Source organism: Mustela lutreola, chromosome 7 (assembly GCF_030435805.1).
Source record: "Mustela lutreola isolate mMusLut2 chromosome 7, mMusLut2.pri, whole genome shotgun sequence".
NCBI lineage: Eukaryota > Metazoa > Chordata > Mammalia > Carnivora > Mustelidae > Mustela > Mustela lutreola.
In genome coordinates this window covers 116,491,418-116,516,014 of record NC_081296.1, presented here as the reverse complement: position 1 = coordinate 116,516,014, position 24,597 = coordinate 116,491,418, and the positions used below count along the sequence as shown (strand labels likewise).

Sequence of the window (24,597 nt, the reverse complement as noted above, 5' to 3'; positions counted from 1 at the left end):
CTGTTCGATAGTATTACTCTTATACTTTGTCCTTATGACTTACTGGTTTTAAAGTCTGCCCCATTCCCAGTCTGTGGTTAAATTCCTGTATACCGAATTCGTAGAATATGTGATTTTTCCAGAAGTAATGTAGTTTTAAGAGATATTTTGGACAGTTTTTTCTTCTTTTCTCTTGAAGTCTTTCCTTGAGTCCTAATTATTGTTTCTTGGCCATTGTTAGCTTTGTTTTTCCTACTCTCAAATTACACCCTGTCATTTGGTTATCTAAGTGTTTTATCTTTTATACATCCTTTGACTTAACTGGAAGTCACAGCTCTGACTCGCCTCTTAATAGAAAAATATGGTTTTGTAGAAAATTATGAAGTTGCAATTAAAGGTCTCAGAGTCTGCCTACACAGATTTTTAGGAGTGCTTTGTTAACTTCACTACATACTTTACTGGCTGAAGGATGAGAGTTTCTTTTCATAAGATAACTATCTAAAAGTAGCCTTAGGAATGATAGCTGGGGGGAGGGGGAATATGAAATTTCCATTTTTGATTTTCTGGTATTTGATAAGGAATGTAACCATAAATCCTGGCCAGAATTTGCCTTGGAGGTGACTCTTCAGACTCAAAGGTGATAAGATCTGACTCATGTGGTGGTGGGGGTTGGGGGGTAGGTGATGTGGTGGAGATGAGCTGTTACACTATTCAGAGTATACATAATGGAAGAGAATTGAGTGATATCTGGGAAAGGCATCTAGGAACTGAAACTATTGGCTATTATCCTATCCTATTTTGAGGATAGGATAAGTCTAAAAGATAGGACTTGAGAATTAAATTAGAAGGTAAAGAATTCTTGGTACTTAGAAAAGAATTTAAGGTTATGATGATAAAGATAGCAAAAGACATTTTTTAGAATGAGATTAGGAAGAATTCCCTGCTTAAGGTTAGGAGTAGATTGTTACCATTTGTAATTTATCAGAGGATAGAGAAACCAGCAGGCATGTTTGTCCTTTCCTTAAGGACAGTAAATCTTAAACAATAGTGCTGCTCTTCTTTGATTAATGCTCCCTAATATTCATTTAGGATCTTTTAGGGTGTCTGTAGATTGGTTTTATAGGGTCTGTGGATCCTCTGATGTTGACTGCAGAATTTTGAGTGTTTTGTGTATTTTTGTGGCTGAAGAGCCATAGCTTTTGGTGGAATATTCAAAGACTTATCTGATCCAGAATGGTTTAAGCTTGATTTTACCATACATGCAGCTCTGCTAGATGCTGCTTTCTTGGAAAATAGAAGATAGATTGGAAAGGAGCCGCATCTTCCTATTTATGGCAATAACTAAAGAATGAAATTGTTAGAATGATTTCATGAGTCTGGGCCTCTGGTTTCCTCTGTTGGAAGGTTTCCTCTAGTAGTGAATTCAATTTCTTAAATATGTGTCTGACTCTAGATTTTCTGTTTCATCTTGTGTCAGTTTTGGTAGGCTGTTATAATAGTTTCACAATTTACAGTTTGTCCTCAAATACTGAATCCATAGAGCTTCTTCTCAAAGGTGTGTACCAAGAGAAGATCTTGAGCATCTGTACAACTTCTATGCTTAACAAGCATAATTCCCTGCCGCAGTTACGGCATAGGAGTTAATTCAGTCTTCACACAAACCCTGTGAGGTAGATAGTGGCATTATGTATATTACAGATGATTTAAAGGAAGTTGAGAGGGGCGCCTGGGTGGCTCAGTGGGTTAAGCCGCTGCCTTCGGCTCAGGTCATGATCTCAGGGTCCTGGGATCGAGTCCCGCATCGGGCTCTCTGCTCAGCAGGGAGCCTGCTTCCCTCTCTCTCTCTGCCTGCCTCTCTGCCTGCTTGTGATCTCTCTCTGTCAAATAAATAAATAAAGTCTTTAAAAAAAAAAAAGAAACTTGCCCAGAGCTACTTACCACGGTAACTGGTAGAGGTGATTTGATCTGGGCTGTCTGGCTCCAGAGCCAATACTCTTGACTGCTGTGCCTAATGCTTTCCTGGAATCATTCTTTACAATGGGAATGAGGAGTAAAACCCAAAGGTTGGACTCCTTCCTCTATACTGTGTTCTTTTCATTGAGTTCTCTCAAATAAACAGGTAGTAAGGCTTTTGATTAGCTTTTCCCTGGATCTTGCTGCTTCTGACAAGGCCAGACCAAATAGTAGGCTTCAGGATTAAATGTTCCTTTTTGCTTAAGAAATAGCATCCCTTTCACTGTCTCCTCTCACCACTTCCCTACTTTGCCTTTGTGTTATTCTAGAAGTAGGAGTGCTTCTTCACCTTGTTTGCCTGCTCCGCCACTCATTCCCGGGTCTGTGAGAGTGAATGGTCTTGGGGTGGGGGTGGAGAGGAGCTCAGGAGGAGACCTGGGTAGTTTGAAACTCTCCTCTGTTCCTCCCAAGTGACAGTTCTTGAGATGATCCTCTCTCCCAAGTTCATGTGCCATCCCCTCCCCACCCCCATGTTTTCTCTCTGTCCCACCATTGGATGCAGGCAGGCTTTACCAGCAGCCAAAGCATCCTTATGTTGCTTGCTTAGCTTGAATTTAGAGCGAGGGAATTAGATGATTTGAACATCCCTCCATCTCCAGGATGGTCTCTCATCCTGGGAAGCACTTTCGTATGCACAGCCTACTTTTTGTTGTCCTTCCCCAGGTGGATGGTGTAGATGGACAGACCTGGGCCCCGTCCTACCACTTAGCTGGGATCTTAGACGAGTCTTCACCTTTTTCAACTTCTTACCCCCCTGTGACTTTATAAGGTTGTTGTGATGTTATTATCGCTATCATTAGTCATAGTACTACCTCTACCACCCTTGCTAGACTTGCCTTTTTCTTTAGATGGGTTAATCAGGTTTTCTGGTTACCAGAAAAGATTTGATAGCCTGAAAGTTTTTTTGTTTTTGTTTTTGTTTTTGTCTCTTTAAGGTAATTTCCCATATTTTTTTCTCAGATTGTTGACTTAAAATTTTAATTCTCTGTGGGAAATTTCAAGTCTTTTTTTTTCTTTTCTTTCTTTCTTTTTTTTTTGGGGGGGGGGAGTATCCTGTAAATCTGCCTGTGCCTGTGTATGTATAATTATATATACATGTGTATATATACCATCCTTAGTTTACCTAAATAAAAATTTTCCTGATATACTTGCATATTCATGTCGATATTAATAATTTACCATTTCTCTCATGCAAACATTCTCTCTTAAGGAATCTGACAGGGATTTTAATGTGTTTGGTTTTAATTTAAATGTGCTAAGGAGTGGGTTTTTACTCAGGAAGCAACTGAGCTACTCATGATTGCTATTTGCTTCTTTTACAAGCTGTAGTCCTTCTGGCTTAACTGCTTTACAGATTGTTCAGAGTCTTCAATATACTTAAAATTGTTTGACAGCTGCGACTTGTCTAGCATTGATGTATCCAATACGATCATCTCACTCTAAGGAGAATGCTCCCCCTTTTTCCCTCTCCCCCGAAGCTGGCAGCACAATTTTGCAGGATGAGTTACAGTACTGCATCCAAGTTTTGGTTTCTCTTTTCTCCTACCTTTTAGTTGAACCTCGAAACTGAAAATATGGCTAGAGGGGTAAGGAATACTTCTGGGAAAATCTACTAAGAAAAATGTATGATCAAATGATTGGGTAATACTGCCTGTGGTTTATATATATATATATATAAGTGGGTCTTGGCTAATTCTAGCACTTGCTGTTAGGTTATGTAGTTCATTCAAGTGTCTCTCTACCGAGGACAGAAATGAGAGGGGGAGAGATTTATTACTTGATTCTCTAAGGAGGAAGCTGGTTATACCACTGTGATGCCTATGAGCAGGAAAAGCTGGAGAAAATGAGTGTCCTCAGTGTGGAATTCTCAGAGACGGTAATGCCTGAGGCAAGAATTTGGCAAGAAAACAACGAGCAGGTCATTTCCAGGAGGTAGTTGGCCTCTGACCAATATTAAAAGCCAAACTTGATCTGTAGATGAAAACAAGAAGAAATACGTGCTGTCCAGAGACTTCTGCAGAGGAAGTTGTCTCTGTAAAGTGAGGATAAGATAAGGGACTTCTAGAGTTAAAATGCAGTTACAGTGATGAATAGAGAAAGGTGGGGGTTGGCTGAGCAGTGAAGGGAAAACTAGAAAGACCAGAGCCCAAGGCAGCCACAGGTCCTGGGCAAGGAGAAGCAGTGCCAGGAGGGCAAGGGGGACGCAGAGGGGAGAGGATGTTCCGGAATAAAAGTAGGACTGGTTATAACTATTTGGTAAGTTGGAGAGCAAGTTTATCTTTTAATACAATGGATAAGCAAGCTATATTGGGGAATGTAATGTTTCTTTGACTCTTCACAAATGTAGGTGACAAACAGGGAGTGGGGGCGGGGCAGATAGTGTTAGCTACTAACTGAGGTGTTTTGAAATACTGTGGAATTTCCCTTCCTAAAGAAGTAAAGGCCTTTATGAGAATAGGGTAGAACACTCTGGAATAATGGAGGCCTCTTCCTCTTATGGGACCTTTGGTCTTTTCTCTAGAGAGGTTAGAAAAATGTATTGAGTTTAGGCAACAGAGAAGGTACTGGAAAATTGAGTTTGTAATTCTGCTGCCATCAGGTAGAAACTGGGGAATCTGTTGTGCCCTGTTCTGGAAAGTAAGAGTAGTTATTTGAGGGAAAAAAAAAATCAGAAGGCAATTATCTTTAAATCTGCGTTTAAAATGGAAACTAACAGGGATAGTGGGCAGTTCCTGTCCCTAGAGCCCTTGCTTGGGTTCTTTCTGAGGCACCTCCACCTGCACTCCAGCCTCCCCCTTTAAGATGAGGCCAGCATGCCTCTGTGAGGTTCTTTTTTTTTTTTTTTTTTTTTTTAAAGATTTTATTTATTTATTTGAGGGAGAATGAGTGAGAGAGAGCATGAGAAAGGAGGAGGTCAGAGGGAGAAGCAGACTCCCCAAGGAGCCGGGAGCCCGATGCGGGACTCCATCCTGGAAGTCCAGGATCATGACCTGAGCCGAAGGCAGTTGCTCAACCAACTGAGCCACACAGGCGCCCCCCTCTGTGAGGTTCTTGAGGGAGGATTGACTGTCTTGCCCTCCCTTGGAGTGCCGTGTCTCATTCAATTTGTTATGAAGCTGTATGGGTAAAGAGGGATGGAAGTCTGTGATCATATTTAATGCAGGTGTGTTTTTGTTTTCATAGCTCACGAGCTAGCCCAAGGTTTGTTTTACTAATGAAGGGTCACAGAGACAGAGACACATATAGAATAAGGGACTGTGACAGTTCGGGTGGTTTCCTGTTTATTTTTAGTGATTTCAAATAAGGACACATACTCAATTGCCGGAAATGAACATCAGAAGCCCCAAGTGCATTGTGTGTTTTTTAAACTCAGAGTTTAAGAGGTTTAATTTTTCTTTTCGTGTTAGCTGATTTTGAATCATCAAGTGATCAAAGCAGATGGTAGAATATATGTGTCCTCAAAAAGCCCCATGTTTTTGCTGTTTTATCAGCTTGTGCACTTTGGCTCTTCCAGAAATCACTTCATTTAGCAGTTTTAGTACCTTTCTAGGATTGAAGACCCAAAGTCCCTGCACGACAAAATGTGGCAAAAATCTGGTATTGCCTAGCCAGCCTCCGTGTGAGGCATGCGTGCTTCCACTGCGAACACTCGCAAGGACGAGGACCTGCTCTGTATTTATATACCGGAAGCGCTAGGACTATTGCAGTGTGTGCATGTCTATATTTGGATTCTAAGATTTAATATCAACAGTCTTCACTTTTGGATTCACTGCTACATTTCCGATTTTGGAGACAGTGTCATATAGTTATCTCTGTATGTGAAATACAATTTCCCTGTGACTCGAGAGAATTAATTTAATGTTACTGTCAAATTTCAGCAGGTAAAAAGTTGCTTTTTTGTTTTGAGCAAAGTTAAGTCTTGCCATGGCAGCCTAATGGGAGTGGAAGGTTCATGGTTAGGATTTGTGGCTAATAAGGGGGAGAGGTGGGGACAGGTCTAAATTACAGAGACGTTGGACTTAATCTTATAGACAGCATCAGGGAGCTGCTAAGGTTTTTGAACAGGAGATGAAATGTAAGTGATATTCTTATTTTTCTTTCTCTAGCCTCCACCTAGAAAGTCTGTACCCTTCTGTCAGCTCCTTTAAGGAGGTTTAAGGCTGGCAGGTTTTACCCAGGATAGCTGATGGCAGAGGGCTGTTGTCCTCATCTAGTCAGATGGTGGCAAAGGAAGAGGAAATGGAAAAGGATATATAAAAGAACTGCCCATCTCTTAAATTTTTCTCCTTTGCTCATCAAAGAAAATGTAAAACCAGAGGACAAAAAATTATATATAGTTTCATTATTTAAATGTAGTCATTGTTCACATTTTAGCCAATTTCCATCTAGCCTGTTTTTTAAAAATGAGGCTTTCCCTTAAACTAAAAAAAAAAGGAAAAAAAAGGAAAAAAAATCCAGATGTACTTAACATGCAACACAGATTTTAAGAACGGGGCTTAGGCCCCTGGTTCAGTGAATGGTCACTGAATTTAATAATTGTCTATACTCGTATAGCCATTACCCCAGGTTTAGAAGATTGCCATTACTCAGGAAAATCGCCTTGTGCTTTCTTTCCTTTTTTTTTTTTTCTTCTTCTTCTTTTTTTTAAAGATTTTATTTATTTATATGAGAGAGAGAGAGTGAGAGAGAGCATGAGAGGGGAGAAGGTCAGAGAGAGAGGCCGACTTCCCATGGAGCTTGGAGCCAGATATGGGACTTGATCCCAGGACTCTGGGATCATGACCTGAGCTGAAGGCAGTTGCTTAACCAACTGAGCCACCCAGGCACCCTCCTTTTTCTTCTTGTTAAACACTTTTCCCTGGTCTTACAATATATATACATTATATCATACTGAGTTTACTTTATATATATATATATATATATATATATATATATATATTATTTCTTAGCACATATAATTATATGATTTTAATTAAAAAATTTTTCTTTAGCATGGTGATATAAACATGCTTTCGTGTAATTAAGTAAATTTTAAAAACATCATTCTAATGGCCACCTAATATTCCATTATGGGGGTATATGATTGTTTACTTAACTGTTTTGGGGCATTTAAACTGTTTTCCAAATTTCCACTCTTAAAAATAACACCACCAATAGCATCAAAGAGCCATTGTGAAGGCAAAAGTAAAATGACTTAAAGCCAATACAGAAGAGGAAGAGTTAAAGAAAGTTCTAAAGACTTAGAATGAGGAAGGTGAGACGGGAATTCTAGAGGGAAGTGGAGGTCAATGAGGATGAGATTGGTTTTGACTAGATTGAATTTGAGATCTAGGGAGATGTCAGAACTGCTCTGTATATAACTGGAAAAAGTGAAATTAAAGACATCCGCCTGCCCTGGAAATAGAAGTCCTAGTAGAAGAGGGCATAGCAGTGATTATTGAGAGAAGAGCATCACACCATGGATTCAGTTTTGCACTACCTTGAGTTCTGATGCTGACTTTCTTTGGGTAAGGATTTGTGTTGTTCATTGGGTGAAAAGATGACTTTCAGGCATTCATCTGACTTCTGTATTTATGATCTTAAGATCCAGAATGTGTTTTACTTTCTCTTTCGCTTCACACTAAGACCTACTAATGTGATAAAACTTGTGGTGGTGATACCACTTTACTTTGGCTAAAGTTAGAGCAGCTGCCATTTGGTTTTCTTGTGGTTCTACTGGATTCTTTCCTACTAAAAGGGATTGACATGTTTGCATAAGAAAATTAAATTTCTTGAATTAGTAGAAGTTACTGGAGAATGGAAGATGTAATTTAATAGGAAAAAATTGCTAACTTTTGAGTAAATGGGGGGAATTGAACGCATGCATATATTTACTTCCTTTACCTCCTGAAATCAGACAAAAATTACTGAAAAGAAGTTAAACCCAGATGAAGTAAACAAAATGGAGAGGAGGTCTCAGAATCAGCACTAAAAAGCGAATGAACTGGTGGTCACTATGTTGGCAGATGAGAAAAAGCCGAAGCCATAAGCAGCCGTAGGGAGTGTCTGGAAGTAGCCAACTCACGCCACATTAACTGTGGGAAGACTCAGAAAGATGCCTTTCAAACAAGTAAGGGCGCATGGAGACAAAAAGAGGAGACTTGGTGAAAAGTCTGTGTAAGAGGCAGCTAGAATTCCTGATCCCCCCCCCCCCCCAAAAAAAAAAAAACCAGACCCAAAAGACTGCAGGTTGACTCTCTGTAGAGGCTACGCTGGGGAGAATCTGGTTCGGGGACATTAGGCACTGCCGCAAGCAGTGGGTACCTTTCTGAAAGTAGTTGAGCACGTTGAACGGGGAAGATCCTCAACCCTCAGCTCTCAGGGTCTCAGATCCCGTGTGCCTCTAATCGCGAGATGGATGGGGAATTCTTTAGAGAGTCAGACAAGCCCAAAAGAAATACCTAAAGGCACCAATTAAAGGAGAGTTCTTAGGGGGATGTTGGGAAGGAAATAGGCCAGCCAGTCTCACCCCAGACAAGCCCACTCCTCGGTGACTCTGTGCCACCGTCTCATCCAGAGCTTCCATTTTAAATATGCCTGGATATGCAACTGTGATTAGGGCACAGATTTTCTTGGCTTGAATTCTCTCTTCTGACACTTTCCTGACATTAATACTGTTAATTAGTTTTGTATGATTTTGAACTTTGTATAAAATGTACATGGAGGGGACTCGACTCACAATTCTCCCTTTCCCTTGCATCTTCACCCCCCACCCCATCTCTCTCCCTGCCGTGTGGCAATCTTCCTCCCCTCTGATGGTCATGCGGTAGGTCAAAGAGAGTAGACAAAAGACCGAGTTACTCTCTTTCACACATTTTTCTTCCTTTTTGCTCCTTATAACTAAATGTTGATGTATTCTTCAAAACTACTTTGTATTTACTTTGATTTGTATTCAAATTCTATTGCTTCTCTGTTCTTGAGCTCTCATGGATAGATTCCTTTCTTCCATAGTTGTCAGTGCTCTAGCCCTTCTAGAAACTGCGTATCTAAAGGGATCAAATTATTTTCAGAAACAATCAGTGTGTGTTAAGTACAGTTATACTGAGGGATGATAACAATGATCAGCTAAGCCAACAGAAGCAGCAGCAGTAATAACAATGAAAACAGATTCATTGTAGTCTATAGAAATCTGAACAGTGGCCATACATAGTAGATTCTGAAAGAAATACTTGCTAAAGGAAATACAAATAAAAATGACATCTTTGTGAGTTAGGGAAATAGTACATGTCCAAGATGTCTTTTACTTTCATCATACCTTTTTTTAAAAAAACTGTGTTATGTTAGTCACCATAAAATACATCATCAGTTTTTGATGCAGTGTTCCAGTAATCTTATCTGTTTTGTATTTGAAAATTCTAGTTAGGCAATATGTTTTTGAACTTCCTTTTTTGTTTGATTTTCCCTTTCTCCAACTGACTATTAAGCTGCTTTTATCATATTAAGATATTCCCTCTGCCTCATTTCAGAAATTAGTTTTCACAGAATAGTTGCTATGGCCTAGAAAGCCCTGGTAATAAAGATTAAAGGTATGACCATGTTGTGTAACAATAATAAAGTTGAAATCTTTGACTTTAGAAATTTTTTACATCCTCTTCTAGATTTCTGGATGTTGTAAAACAAATCTAACAGCTGTCACAAGTGCATGTTTCTTAGTCACATGTAAACAGTGGATGCTGTCTTTGGTTCTGGTTCACTGACTGTGAACTTCGTGAGCTTTGTCTACAGAAGTGTTTTTATGATAAAAGTGTGGACACGTTGGTGGAGTGGCTTGACCATACCTATGTGTCATGGTGTTTTAGTCCCTCTTGTGTTGCTGAGACCTCTACTTGTGTGGCAAACAACAGCTTTGACATTATTTTGGCTCAGGGAATCATGTTTAACTCAGGTGAACGTGTTTGTAATAATAACCTCTGGAAATTCTTGCTGAACTTTTAAATTATATTGATAATGTTACATAGTAGTGACAGTTACATATTTAATATCTTACAGAATAAAGGTAGACTGCAGTGGGTGGCTCATAATATAGGACAGTGTCATACTGATTTAATTAAATTTCTCCTTTTTAGATTTAGCTAAGGACATGTCTTTATGTTAGAATAAGAGATTTTAATGGTTTCACGAGTTCAGATAACTTTTACACAGCTCTGTTAATTCACATAGATGGTGAGGTTTAAAAAGACTTTATATCTAGTCTGAAGTTAAAACTACAGTAAACACTATGGTAATTAAAAGACATGGTTTGGCTCTAGAAACAAATTACTGATTGAACAAATTGCTAGTGAATTAAATTAAGTGCTAATGAAAGTTTTAAAATTTTGCCATTTGTTTCCTAATCAAAGTCCCAGCTTGAAAGATATACATCTGCTCTAAATTTCTTTTCTTTTTTTAAAAATTATTTTTATTATCATATAATGTACCATTTGCCCCAAGGCTGATTCTAAGTTTCTTGAGCATAATTACAAATGCTTTGGGATTTTTCTCCTTGATTTTATTTATCAATAATTATTAATAATTACTCTAAAAGGGGCTGAGAGTCAGGTTTGAAAGGTTCTTTATCACTGGGACTGTTAAGAAATCTTAAATTTGGCCTTACCAGAGGTAACTTGACCATTATATGTATATTATTTATTTTATGTTCAAAACATAAATAGCAAGGTATCTAGGCAAATTCTGTTTGAATTTTAGTTCTTATTGTTAGAGTTTGAATATTAATACAAATTCTGATATGTTTGGAAATAGTCTTCTCTGTTCAAATGTCTGATTTTGAGATTTAAAGGAACTTTTGCTTACTTTAATATGTTTTATCTTATTGCATTTTTTTGGGCCAGCACAAAATACTGTGAGAAGAATGCATGATGACACAGTTTCAACATTGCATTTGCTGGGTCCTCCCTCTGGTTCTAAATGCTTGATTAAATAATTTTGTTTCTTTTCAGTACATGGTGGATTATAGAATGAACAAATGAATGAATGAACTTGATGAAAAAACTGAGGGATATTATTAAAATTATTACTTGCTTGGGATCTTAATACAAATAGTGCTAGAGGAATAATGGTACTTTAAAAATTGCTTAGATGTTTTCTATTTACCATCATATCATCCCTTTTTGTTAGAAAATTTATTTTGTGGATGTAATCTCAAAATCCATTTTACAGCTGTGATGTCATTATTTTTATATTTATAGTCAATATATTTGCAGTGTTGCATAATTGTATAAAATTATGGTGTCACAGATAACAGAGGGAGAAATGTTCTCGAGGTCAACTAGTTCACGCTGTTATCCAGGAAAAGATGATACCTACTCATCTAGAAAGTAGTATTGTAAAACACAGAGAGGATGACTTAAGTTGCTTGTTCTGTTGTTAAAAGTGTTTTCCTAAGAACATAATATGCCTAATTGAAAGTATTCATTATTAGTAGTAGTTGTTGATAATAATTTATTATATTTTCTTACCTTCTGTTTTGTTTATTGCTAATCTTGGCATATATTTAGTGAATAGTTATTAGGCGCTAGCCAAATTCTGTTCTTTTATAACGTGCTAGTCATTTTCCTTATACAACAGCAAAATATCAACCAAAATGTAAAATTAGTAGTTTCTATGAAGATAAACAGATTGGGGAAAGGGAGGGGTTTTCTCCTTGCAGTAACTTAAATAAATATTTAAAAATATTAATAGCTGTGGAGTGCCTGCGTGGTGACTCAGTTGGTTAAGTGTCTGACTTTGGCTCAGGTCGTGATCTTAGGATCCTGGGACTGAGCCCCAGGTTGGGCTGCCCACTCAGCGGGGAGTTTGCTTGTCCGGCTTCCCCTCACTTTCCCTCTGCCTTGCCCCCTGCTTGTATGTTTTAGCTCACTTTCTCCCTCTCTCTCTCTCTCTCTCGAGTAAATAAACAAAATCTTTAAAAAATATATTAATAGTCGTATTTTTATTATAAGTCAGAAAATAGTAACTTGTTTGTTTAGTGAAAACCTGATTAAAATATGCGTGAACACTCCTTCCTCTTTACTTCTGGGGCCACATACTTGGGATCCTTCTAAGTCATCTCTTTGACATTTAGCCAAGACTTTGAATTTTATTTATTTATTTATTTATTAGTGCCGTAGTTCACAGTAATTGGCGGTAAACCAAAGAGCTGAAAAATAAAAGAGCAGCTGGTCCAAAGCAAGTCGCTGTTGGGTTCAAGGCCTTGCCTGCAACAGTGCTATAGTTCCGCATCACAACTGAGTTGTAACCAGAAGAGGTTCTTAGTGTTAGTGTCAGAATTGTCAGTTTTAGCAAATAAAAATATAGGGCACCTAGTTAAATTTGAATTTCAGATAAATTTTTTTTTTTTTTAAAGTCTTAACTGTGGCCCATGCAAGATGTGGGACATACTTGAACTAAAACTTATTTGTTTATGTGAAATTCAGATTTAATTATTTTCCTGTATTTTATCTGGCAACCTTGTTATTCCTGTTTTTTGTTTTTTGTTTTTTGTTTTTTTTTAAATGTGAAGGTGCTAGGCATTCAGAATTTAGTAAGGTGTTCTTGAGGAGCTCAAAATCCGATTGTGGGAGGCGGGGAATGGAGCAGAAGGGATGTGGAGAATAGGAACACCAGAGAGGAAACTTGGCAGTAATCAAGATGTTTGAAGAGAAGGTCTGGACAAGACAGTGGGGATGAAGGGAGTGTTATGTATTTTATGTTAATGCTGAGCAAGGTCATTGCAGCTCTGAATGCGCACAGGTAGGAAGACCGCCTGCAAGTGCCTCTGAGGGCCACCGGCAGGCCAGTAACATAGGAGGGTGGTAATGGGAAAAGGAGAGATGAGAAAAGGAGAGGGTAAAAACTGATAAAAAGAAATGTGGTGGGGGAATCACAAGAGAAGGAAAGAAAGACAAAATAGGTCCGTGCATGGTGTTTGTGGATGGCATGGAGGTGGAGTGCCAGAGAGGGGACCCTGAGATCCCTCCATGCATATGATGGTGCTGTGTTATCTTGAAAAATTCACAAGCTCTTTGAACTTTTCTTATTTGTAAGAGGAGGGAGTTGGATGAGAGAGTCTTTAACATGATCTGATTCTAGAAGGAACCCGGTGGAATCCCTAATCCTAAATTTCTGCCTTTGAGGAGGGGTTATTTAGATTTTAATACCTTTTTCTCCTGTCCCCTCAGACTCGCTTTCTGTCGTTAGAGCCACTTTCTGGAGGCCACCCCAGGGCCTTCAAACCTTTAGTTTGATTCCAGCATTCCAGTGTTTATTACAATGCCTTTGGGATGAAAATGAATCAGGCTACGTCAAAGACACTTATTTCTTAAATTTATTTCTTTAACTTAAACTTTTTTCTTTGCATTGATAGCAGTGTAGATGAAAATAAAACAGTTGGAAAATAAACCCTTGTACTTTACTTAAAAATTTTCTTTTGTTCATTTTGGATAAACCATTCCTGAATGAATAAAATTGACATTTTAGGACTAGAGCCTCATTTATTTAAATATATTATAGAGACAGTTTTTGTGACTTTAGGAATACTTCGGTGCATTTTAATCTAGCTGCATAGACTCTGCATGATGTATTTGCATAAGGATATAGCTGCTGTCACCAACTTAATAATGTTACCTATTTAATAATCCCTTTAAAACTTGGGCTATAGTGGTGCTTGGGTGGCTCAGTCGGTTAAGTGTGTGTGTTCAGCTCACGTCATGATTCTGGGTTCTGGGTTCTGGGACTGAACCCTGTGTTGGGCTCCCTGCTCCCTGCGACTTCTCCTCCCTCTACCCCTCCCTGCCTATGCTCCTCTCTCTCTCTCTCTCAAATAAATAAATAAAAGCTTAGAAAATAAAACCTGGACTATACATCAGAAGTGGCTGCCACTGATAAAGATTTAAGGGAAGCAAATGTACCATTTTGGATAGTGGTTTTTAGGCCATTTTTAGATCTTGGGAATCTTTTGAAAGTCTGACCAAAGCAACTGGATTGTTTCCCCAGTTGGACTCACCATACAAAATTATTGCAGAAAAGTCAGGGAATTTGGAGGACTGCCTCACCCAGTTCCCCCATCCATGGATAGCTCAAGTTTTAAATTAATGATTTAACTGTACAGTTAAACTGGTCCATTCATTAAATCTTTCAACCATTCATTCATGAGCTAGGCTCTAGGCATTGTAGGAAGCCATGATTTTTAACTCTTTCCTGACAGTAATAATCTCTATTCAAATAAATTCAAGAGCCCATTTTCATATTGAAATTAAGGGCATAACTTATATGCTGTTTGTCTCTAACTTAGGCTTTTTATAGATTTAGGACTTATTTTGTATGCCTCAAGAGATAACAGCAACTACTAGTTTATCATCCATATTCCTCATGCTTTACTACAGCTTTTAACAATTTCCTTTTAGCTATCCACTTTCATCCCTTATAGTTATAGTCATATCATTTTTTGTTGTCTTTCCCCCTGAATCTTTAGTCATAAACATTTCTTCGTGCTACCATATAGCCATCATCTTTTTTTTTTTTTTTAAAGATTTTATTTATTTATTTGATAGGGTGAGAGAAAGAGGGCTTAGCAGGAGGGTGATGCAGACTCTCCGCTGAGCAGGGAGCCTGATGCGGGTCTTGATCCTAGGACCCTGAGATCATGACCTGAGCCGAAGGCAGACACTTAACTGATGGAGCTACCCAGGTGCCCTAGCCATCATTTTTAATGTTGCACAATATTCTGCTAAGTTGATGTACCTCTTAAATATTGGACATAGGGGTTATTTCCAATTTTACACTTTTTAGAGAATGTTGCAGATGACTGCTTTAAGTAGTTTTTTCAGACTTGTCTTGGATTAGTTTTTTTAGAAAGATTCTTAAGAATGGGAGCAAAGATTCATTTATTTGGTGACATTTTTATTAAGTACCTTGTATGTCCCCAGCTGCTTCAAAAGCTTGGCCATTTCCATGACACTTGATATGCTTTGACAGTCTTTCCAAATTTGCTAGAGAACTACTTAACCGATTGTCAGCTCTTCATTGTCTAGCCTAATAGATCTGTGCTTCCTTATAACTCATCTGGTGAATATTTAGAAGTAAGCTAAATTAAGCATTATTAAGGAAGGCACATCTGAAGAAATGGCAGTGTGTGGCTGAGTGAGAAGTGCATGCTTTTGGAACTAGTTGCTATCCACACATAATTTACACAACTTGACATTTTTTTTGATATGATAATCGAGAGATGAAGTTTTGACCAAATCAGAGGTTTTAGATCACTCAGTGTTCAGAGTTAAAACATCTTAAGTTAGATAACTTAGATTAATTTAAATCACTCAGAACACTTTAACTTGAAATTTTTAAAAAGCCAAACCAAAATACACAGTTTTGTAAATGTGTCTAAATTTTTATTTTGTGAATATGACATTGCATCTTCTTGGTTAGTAGGGAGAGACAGGCAAATATGTAAACAAATAATTGCTACAGCACATGGTGGGCTCTGTAAGAGGGTTTATACGACCAGGAATATCAGGGAGCAGAAGTTTCCATGTCCTTTTATCCAGATTTCTTACTATACAGGAGCACCCCCCCCCCCCCCGCCCCTTTTTAAAAAAACTTTCATGGTTTACTTTTACATCTTGGGAGAGGAAAGAAAATTGTTACAGAGTAAGGTAGATACAAATGGTTTAGTTGGAATGAAAACTCAGTTTTGAAATATATGTATAGTTTCAAAAGTAAGTAACCAAAAGACTTCTGCCCTTTTGATTACAGTGTGGCTGGCTGGTTGAAGAGAAGTCATGGGTTGACGGTTTTCTGAAAAGTCACTAGTTTCTTTGTAAACGGGAGTTCTGATAATCATTGGAAGGGACGAAAATAACATAATAGACCTGCGCAGGCTGTCATTGGCCATGGCAAAAGCATTCTAATGTAATGACTTTTTCTTTTTTCTCAGTCGTCTAAGCTAAAGTAAAGCAAGAGAAGTGGCCTGCCAACTCTTCTATAACACTGTGGTAGAGTCTGACAGCCTGGGTTCCGTTGTAACTGCTGGTTACCATGTGTAACCTCAGATCTTAACAATACCTGTGCTTCCATTTCCTCAAGGGTAAATTGAAAATCATGATGGTATCCCCCTCATAGGGCTGTAGAATCCAATAGATACTTCTCTGTGCACATCTTAGTCAACCACACAGTAGCATTTACTGCTGTTGACCTCTTTGTTGTTCTTAATATACTCTTCCCTCTTAGCTTCTGAGACCCCAAACTCTAGTTCTTTTCTTCTCCTACCTTCTATTCCTTTTCATTTGTGTTGTTTGGTTGTTCTTTTACTCTTTGATTTCTAAATGTTGGATACCTGTGGGTTCTTTCCTTTCTTCCTATTTACTCCTTTCCAAGGTGATCCATTGGGCTCATGGCTTTAAAATCATCTATACGCCAAGGAGTCCTTATATCTCTAGTCCTGACATGTACAGCTCTAATGTCCAGATTTACATGTCTGATGACCTCCTGGATATTGCTTCTTTAACACATTCCTTACTAGATCTCTGGATTCTCCCCGGTCTACCCCAAACTAGTAAACAAAGAACGCTTTCCTTTTCCCACCCATCTCCATCTTGGGTAAATGGCCTGCATCTGTGATTCATCCTTGATTCTTTCCTTTTCTTTATTCCTCGTATCCAGGCCAGCAGCAGATGTTACTTCCAGAGTAGATTGAGAATCAGTCTACTTCTGTCTCCTCTGCATCATTCCAGTCCAAGGCATCATCGTTGCTTGCCACCTCCATAGGTTTCTAACTTGTCTCTTCCCTGTCTGTTCAATACAGAGAGAGCTACCAAAATGATTTTTTTTTAAAGGAAAAATAAAATCCTGTCACAGTTCTGTTTAAGATCAACTGATGGCTTCCTATGACACGTAAAATCAAATTTCTCCTTCCCATAGCTTACATATCTGGGCTCAGTTTCTATAGTAAGAAAACTAAGGTATTTGTGAATTTAACTAAAATATTAGCTCCTGGAGAATACACACTTTTTTCTGCTTTGTTCACTGTTATTTTCCCAGTGTATGGAATAGTGTATGAATATAATGAGCATTTAATGAATATTAGTTAAATGGATAAACATACAGATTATGTGGTACCCCAGAAGCCTTTCTGCTTTCCTCTTTCAGAGCAGCATATCATATTTTGTATTTTCTGCGTTAGAAAGTCCAGCAAAGGCTTCTGGTTCAGTCTCCTTTCTTTTCCCTTCTTGCTTTCTATACATTTACCCCCCTGCTACCCCTCCTGTTTTATTCTTCGCTACCCCTCCCCTCCTGTTTTATTCTTCGTATCTGAGGACGTATTTGGGTCATTGGGAGAGGATAGATGACTAAGTAGGACGAGAAACAGAATAGAAATTGAGAAGGAACCCTGAGAATAGTAGCAACCACATTTTCAAAATAAGCATTTTCTGCAGAAATCATGGAATATATGCAGAAATAGTAGCATAGAATAATAAGTCCTCATCTCTTCATCGCCCAGTTTCAGTGGTTAAATCAACTCCGAGCCATTCTTTGAGCAACCAGCATTTAATCTGGAAATTGCCAATAGAAATAACTAATTAGCTTATAGAGATTTGTATCACAGATACATCTTATCCTGGGCATCATTACTATTTTTTTTTTTTTAAGTTTATTTTTAAGTAATCTCTGTACCCAGTATGTGGCTTGAACTCTCAACCCCCAGATGAAGGGTTGCATGCTTTTGTGACCGAGCCTGTCAGGCACCCTGGTTTTTGTAAACCCACTGAGAACAGATGAGGTATGATTTCAAGGGTGTTAGGTTCGGAAATAATCTTTTCTGATTTGCTTTCTGTAAATGTCTGACATTTTACCATTAGTTCAACCTGTAAATTTGCAAATTGTGAATAAACCTGAAAAGGGAAATACACAAAGCCCATTAGCGGTTATTTATATCTTCATGTAAATTGGTTAATTAGAAGCACACTTGACCAGTAAGTAACCAAGAGCAGGCTTTGATGGGAGGTCTAAAGTCACAGGGGCCTGGGGTGGGGATGGCCATATAAGGACAAGGAGTATTGTTCAAGCGGGCAGGAGGTGCAGCTCTGCTGCTCCCCGGCTTTGTCTAGAGGTGGTCCAGGCCATGAGGACTGTAGAAAGAGGTCCCCGTTCCAGTTTGGTGGTGTTGCTGTCATTTGTCGTCGGGGTTCCTTTTGGCTGGCTGCAAACCTGGAGGTGCTTTTATTTAACTCTGCTGCTTGTTTATTTTTAGGTATCTTGCAATATATTCAGAACTCTCCCTCCTAGTGACAGCAATGAATTTGATCCAGAAGAAGACGAACCTACCCTTGAGGCATCGTGGCCACACTTACAGGTACTTTGAACTACCATTTGTTATAAAAGAAAGCTCCATTAACTCATTAGCTAATTAGCATGGGAATTTCTTGAAGGCCTTTATTCACCCAGAAATCAAATTAGAGTACATTAATGGAAAGCTGGAGAATGCTGTGTTCCTCTCTCTCTCAGTAATTAGGATGCCAACAGAATAAAATAATAAGTTGTGGTATAATGCTTTAGTGTGGTTCCTCCCAGGTTGTGGGTCAAGCCAGCAGTTCTTGCCCTTTGATGAGAGCTTCTGTGTGATCCTGCCTGCTGGAGCTGCCAACAGGAACTGAACTATATTCACATTAATACTAGTTGGATGTGATTAGGTCATAGAGTTTATATCTCATTTTCATCAGCAGGTTCCCTGGGGATTGAACGCCTGTCTTCCTGATAGCCACAGATGTGCTTCTGTAGCCTGCAAGGGCAAAAACAAATTGCAGTAGTTATTTCATAGTGTTGTAAGGCAGAGCAACAACTGATAGAAAGCTTATGTGAAGGACAGTTTTGTTCTCTTGCATTGGGAAAGCCATGTTTTCCAGTCAATACGCATGTACCAGGACAGGTCAAGGGATGGCCATCCCTGTATCTCCTCTCCCAGCACCAGGCCCATCTGGACTGTATTTACTTACCCATACCAGTCATTTTCCGTCTTCCCTTCCTGGTGGCTTGCGCTGCAGGCCAACATTTCCAAAGGAATAGAACAAGGAAATGTGAATGTAATGCTCCCCCAAGCTATCTTTCATTGAGTTAAAATGTCCTCAGAGGCTGGATGACTACCAGCCAGGAGGGAAGGCGTGGTAGAGAGGGGCTAAAACCTTGTACACTTTCAGCCAGAGGCAGAAGCCATTGTATCTTTGAAGTGTGCTCTTGGCTACTTGTTGACTTTGAGAAGAGCAGAAAACTGCAGGAGGCGAGGCCTAGAAGGGTGTCTTAAAAGTTTCTTTCTTCCCCACTTCAGAATTTTTTACATCAGTTTGCAACTTTCCCTGTCCTGCTTTGGCAGCTCAAGGTTGCTACGGATATACATGTATGCCGTTTCCCCTAGTTATGGAGAGAGCTTTCTGGGCCTCCATTTCCTCAGCTCTTACTCGGGTGTGTTATACATATGTATTCCTGCTGCCAATGCCAAGACTGAGTAAATAAGTTAAAATGCTGTGGCTGATTTCCTATTTTAGCTGCTTGATTTTTTGTTTTTTAAGGTGTCAGACATACTATCTGCAATCTAAGAAATTTAGAAAATTATTTGTGCTTTTCATGGTGTATCCCAGATTGACAAAAATTAAAAAAAAAAAATCATTCTTTTGAATAGGTGGACTTCTTGTCATGTCTTATTCCTAATATTTGGCACGAGTTCCTAAAGTGCAGTGTAGTCTGGAAGAAATTTAAAAACCAAAACAAGTAAGATAATCTCTTCAGGAAAGTCCCACATCTCATGGTTGGAAAGGACAGGAAGAAAGCTGTCTACAAAGCTTCAACTTCTCTTCTCTACATCCCAGAGACAGTAGACTACTCTCGTCATTTGCAAGAGCTTTTTTGTTTTTTAGATTTTATTTATTTATTTGACAGAGAGAGATCACAAGCAGGCAGAGAGGCAGGCAGAGAGAGAGGAGGAAGCAGGCTCCCCGCCAAGCAGAGAGTCCGACGCAGGGCTCGATCCCAGGACCCCGAGATCATGAACCGAGCCGAAGGCAGCGGCCCAACCACTGAGCCACCCAGGCGCCCCTGCAAGAGCTTTTTGAATGCTCTAAATCATGATCACCAGAGATATAAATTTCCCCTAAAACACAGTAACGTTGAACTGAGTATTTCAGTTAATCCTTCCTAAGCTTAATGACTCTATAAAATACAGACCAAATTAATTTCTAAAGCTATGACACTAAATTCTGTCACCAAAAATCTCTAGCTTACATTGTGTCATTCCTACAGGAGTATTAACTGTTAATTCACCTGAAACTGTAAAACCAAAGCGACAATGAGGAGCGAGGATGAGACCTTTACCCTTATGATGTAAAGTCACAAAGTGTATTCCAAAACGGGCTGGCTTCATCTGTGTTGACACCCTGTTCAAGCCTATAAGCCTCTGATCCCTGCTTTAGCATAGGGGAAAATATGACTTAGACTGGATCAGGTAAAGGAAACCTATTTTTTTTTTTTTCAAAGAAGATTTTATTTATTTATTTGACAGAGAGAGATCACAAGTAGGCAGAGAGGCAGGCAAACGGAGAGGAGGAAGCAGGCTCCCCAGCAGAGAGCCCGATGCGGGGCTCCATCCCAGGACCCTGGGATCACGACCTGAGCCGAGGGCAGAGGTTTTAACCCAGTGAGCCACCCAGGTGCCCCAAAGGAAACCTACTTTTTAAAATTCACAAATTAACCTTCATTTGTAATAAAGGTCAAGTCAGTAGGCACACTGTTGTCTTCAGCTGTTCCTTTCTGGAGGTCTTTGTACTCAAGATTCCTGCGTTTCTCTTATGTCTTCTAACTCTACAAATCGGTCACTTTTCCATTTTCACTGGTAGGTGGTTTAATACTGATAAGAACACTCACTGAGCATTCAAGAAATCTCCTTATCTGTTCATGACAGGTCATTCATGTGATAGTGAGTTATTACTAAATTTAACATTTTACTTTTTAATTGATCCAGCAATATTTTTCTGACCAAAACATAGCACTTTCTCTGACCATTCCACTTTTTATTAACTCTAGCATTAGCAGGAGCTGCTTCTTCTGGATCACATTTTTATAAGGAAGCACAGTGTTTATTACCAGATACCTGATAATAGTACGCAATAAGAAAATTGCATTGAGTCGTGGTTATTGGGTGATGGGGGCAATGAGCCTGGCCAGTTGACTGTTTTGCACGCTTCTGGTCTGATTTAAATTTATGGCCCATATGAAACTGCATCCAACAAATAATGGATCTTTGGAGATATTTAAAAATAGCAGAAAGTTTAGTGGCCCACTGTTAAGTGTCTGACTCTTGATTTTGGCTCAGGTCATGAGATCAAGCCCTGAGCCCTGTGTCTTGGCCTCCGTGCTCAGAGGGAATCTGCTGGAGATTCTCTCTCTCTCCCTCTGCCCCTTCCCTTACTCGCTTGCTCTCTCTCTCTCAAATAAATAAACTTGAAGAAAAATAGACAAATTTTAAATCCACAGATTTTTAGTTTAAATATACCGAAGGTTCTACTGTATGTGTATTATTTGATCTTTTCTCTTATCTGTCTTGGTATCTTTTAAACTGGTAGTCCGTAGTTACTATGGCTTTCTGTGTGTGTGTTTTTTGTATTCGTGTCTGTAATTCCAGTAGAATGTGATTTTGCAGGACTTCCATTTACAATCAGGGGATTGTTTTGAGTGCTTTACACTTGAGACTGCAAAACAGAAATGCTAAAAAGTCTTTTTAACTCATGTTCCTTGGAGCAGTCACGTATGTGATTTTGAAAAGTGAAATTATTCTCTCAGTCCTTAGTCTTTCTTTCCCTTTAGAAATTCAAGGGAGATTTTTGATTCTGAGGTAAAAATCTGTCTCATAAGTGTAGAGAAGATTTATGCTTATTAATAAATGTGTCTAAAGTGTTTCCACCAAACTGTTTTAAACTATATCTGCTTTCAAGGGACCAGAGGGGAGCATTTTGCCAGTCCCGCTAGAAAGCCCTGCCAGCCCACAAGTCAGGCCTGCAAGATGAGAATCGTTCCACTTTGTGTGAATTAAACCCCTTTTATGGGTTGTTTGAATAAGGCTGACATTCTATTTATAAAAGAAAGAGTTGAAAAATTAGTGTATTGAAGAAAGAACTATTCTTCTAGAGCGTGTTGGGGGCTCAGTCATTATTATGTGTAGAAATACAGCTTGACAATGTTCAGATCATTGGGCAAGAAGTTTTTCAAATTCAGAGTTTCAAAGAGAAAACATTTTTTTTTTTTTTTTTTTTTACTTTAAAGTAAAATCCTAATGTGAATACCTAACTAAAGTGTTAAGTTAGAGTCTGAAGTCTTGTAAGGTCACTGTATGATGCGTTTAGGTTAGTGGTAACAGCAGACCCTTGGGGGAGCCCAAGCCCTGATTTTCAGGCCTGCAAAGTCAAAACTTAGTTTCATAATATTACTGTGCTATTTGCTGTTTTCACTGTGTTGATGTTGGAACGGATAGTTGTAAAAGCATTGGTGGTTGAAATTGCTGCTGCCTTAGCACAAATCAAGATGGTTGTGGCAAATTAGTTTTGTAATCATATTCTTTACTGCCGTGGGCTGACAATTAAAAAAAAAAAAGGGCAATTTCATTTAAAAATGTTCTTGGAAAAGCAATAAGAATTATGAAATTAAATATTAAATCTTGACCTATGAGTACACAATTTTAAAAATACTCTTTGTGACAAAGAGGGAAATGGAAGTATGCCCAAAGCCCAGTGACTACATACTGAAGTATATCAATTTGTCTTGTGCTAAAGCATTTATGTGATTGATTGAGCTACCAGCTAAACTAGCTGGTTTTTCATGAAGTATTTTTACTGGAAGGAATGTCTGGCAAACTGTAGTTCTGTCCTGGGTATTTGGTGGATGTTTTCTTGAAAATAGACAAAACAACTGATAAAATTAGAGCATTCAAGCAAAATTTAGAATTATAATTTTGGAAAACTTTTTCTGCTGTCACCTTGAACTTTATTGTTTATAAAAGCTTAGACTTTTTGGGCGCCTGGGTGGCTTAGTTGGTTGAGCAACTGCCTTCGGCTCAGGTCACGGTCCCGGAGTTCCAGGATCGAGTCCCGCATCGGGCTCCCAGCTCCATGGGGAGTCTGCTTCTCCCTCTGACCTTCTCGCCTCTCATGCTCTCTCTCACTATCTCTCTCTCAAATAAATAAATAAAATCTTTAAAAAAAAAAAAAGCTTAGACTTTTTGATAAAATTGGAGATTTTAAGGAATAGGAATTTGGATACCATATAATAAAACTTGTCAGCATTTGAAAAATCTGTGTAACTCGGTGAACCAGTATTTTCCAGTTGGCCAGTGAATGATGTTAGGAAACCATGCATGGATAAAAATCCTTTCGAAGTGTAAGACAGACAATTGGAATTGAGTGTTACAGAGTATGAAAAATTAATTGATTTTGGCTTCAAATGCTGCATTGCAACTTCTGTTTAAGAAACTCAAGTTTTGGTGTAGTATCAAGGAAGAATTTTCACAATTATGTGAAAAGATTATGAAAATACTCATCCTTTTTCATACTGTTAGTTCTGCATGAGGCTTGATTTCTTTGTCTACTTCCACCAAAACAGTATATTGTAATGGATTGAATATGGAAGCAGACAATAATCTGTTTTCTAATACTCAATTTAAGAGATTTTTCAAAAATAAGAAAAATAATGCTTCTTAGTAATTCTTTTTGGAAAATAAAGTTATTTCCCACAAAAACATATGTTAATATGTAATATATTTTATTGCCTTAAAATGAAATAGTAAGTATGTATTTTTAATTTTCTTAGGTTGTGTTTCTGACTTTACATATATAAATGTGTATTTTCATATATATATATGTTATATATACAAAAGATTTGGAATCTTCAACAATTTTTTTTTTTTAAAGATTTTATTTATTTATCAGAGAGAGAGAGAGGGGGAGAGAGCGAGCACAGGCAGACAGAATGGCAGGCAGAGATAGAGGGAGAAGCAGGCTCCCTGCTGAGCAAGGAGCCCAATGCGGGACTCGATCCCAGGACGCTGGGATCATGACCTGAGCCGAAGGCAGCTGCCTAACCAACTGAGCCACCCAGGCGTCCCGGAATCTTCAACAATTTTTAAATGTAAAGGAACAAGACTGAAAAGTTTGAGAACGCTGTTTTAGGCAAAAGTGATAATGGTGTTGTGTGTTAGTCACTGTGCATAGCGCTTTATATATATTATCACATTTAATCTTAGGGATTGTCATCCCCTGTTATTCAGGTGAAGAAACAGTCTTAGCGAAATGAGCTTGCCTAGGGTTACACAGTTAGTAAGGGGCAGAGCTATACTTCCAGTGCCTGCCTGTCTCTTGTTAAAAGTTCCGTTTTTAACAAGATGGGATCAGGAGGGAGACAAACCATAAGAGACTCTTAATCTCACAAAACAAACTGAGGGTTGTGGCAGCAGGGAGGGAGAGGGTGGTGGGGTTATGGACATTGGGGACGGTGTGTGCTATGGTGAGTGCTGTGAAGTGTAAACTTGGCGATTTCGTAGACCTGTACCCCTGGGGCTAG

At 38.7% G+C, this 24,597-nt stretch overlaps 1 protein-coding gene across 3 annotated transcripts in view; it reads left to right on the top strand.

Annotated features, from left to right (window-relative positions):
* PPP2R5E (protein phosphatase 2 regulatory subunit B'epsilon) overlaps positions 1–24,597 on the top strand; it is a 148,099-nt gene that overhangs the window by 83,147 nt on the left and 40,355 nt on the right. For all 3 annotated transcript variants that reach the window (XM_059182271.1, XM_059182272.1, XM_059182270.1), the window contains exon 4: positions 18,254–18,355. In XM_059182271.1, the coding sequence (XP_059038254.1) occupies positions 18,254–18,355 (102 nt within the window). The remainder of the gene's footprint in view (positions 1–18,253; positions 18,356–24,597) is intronic.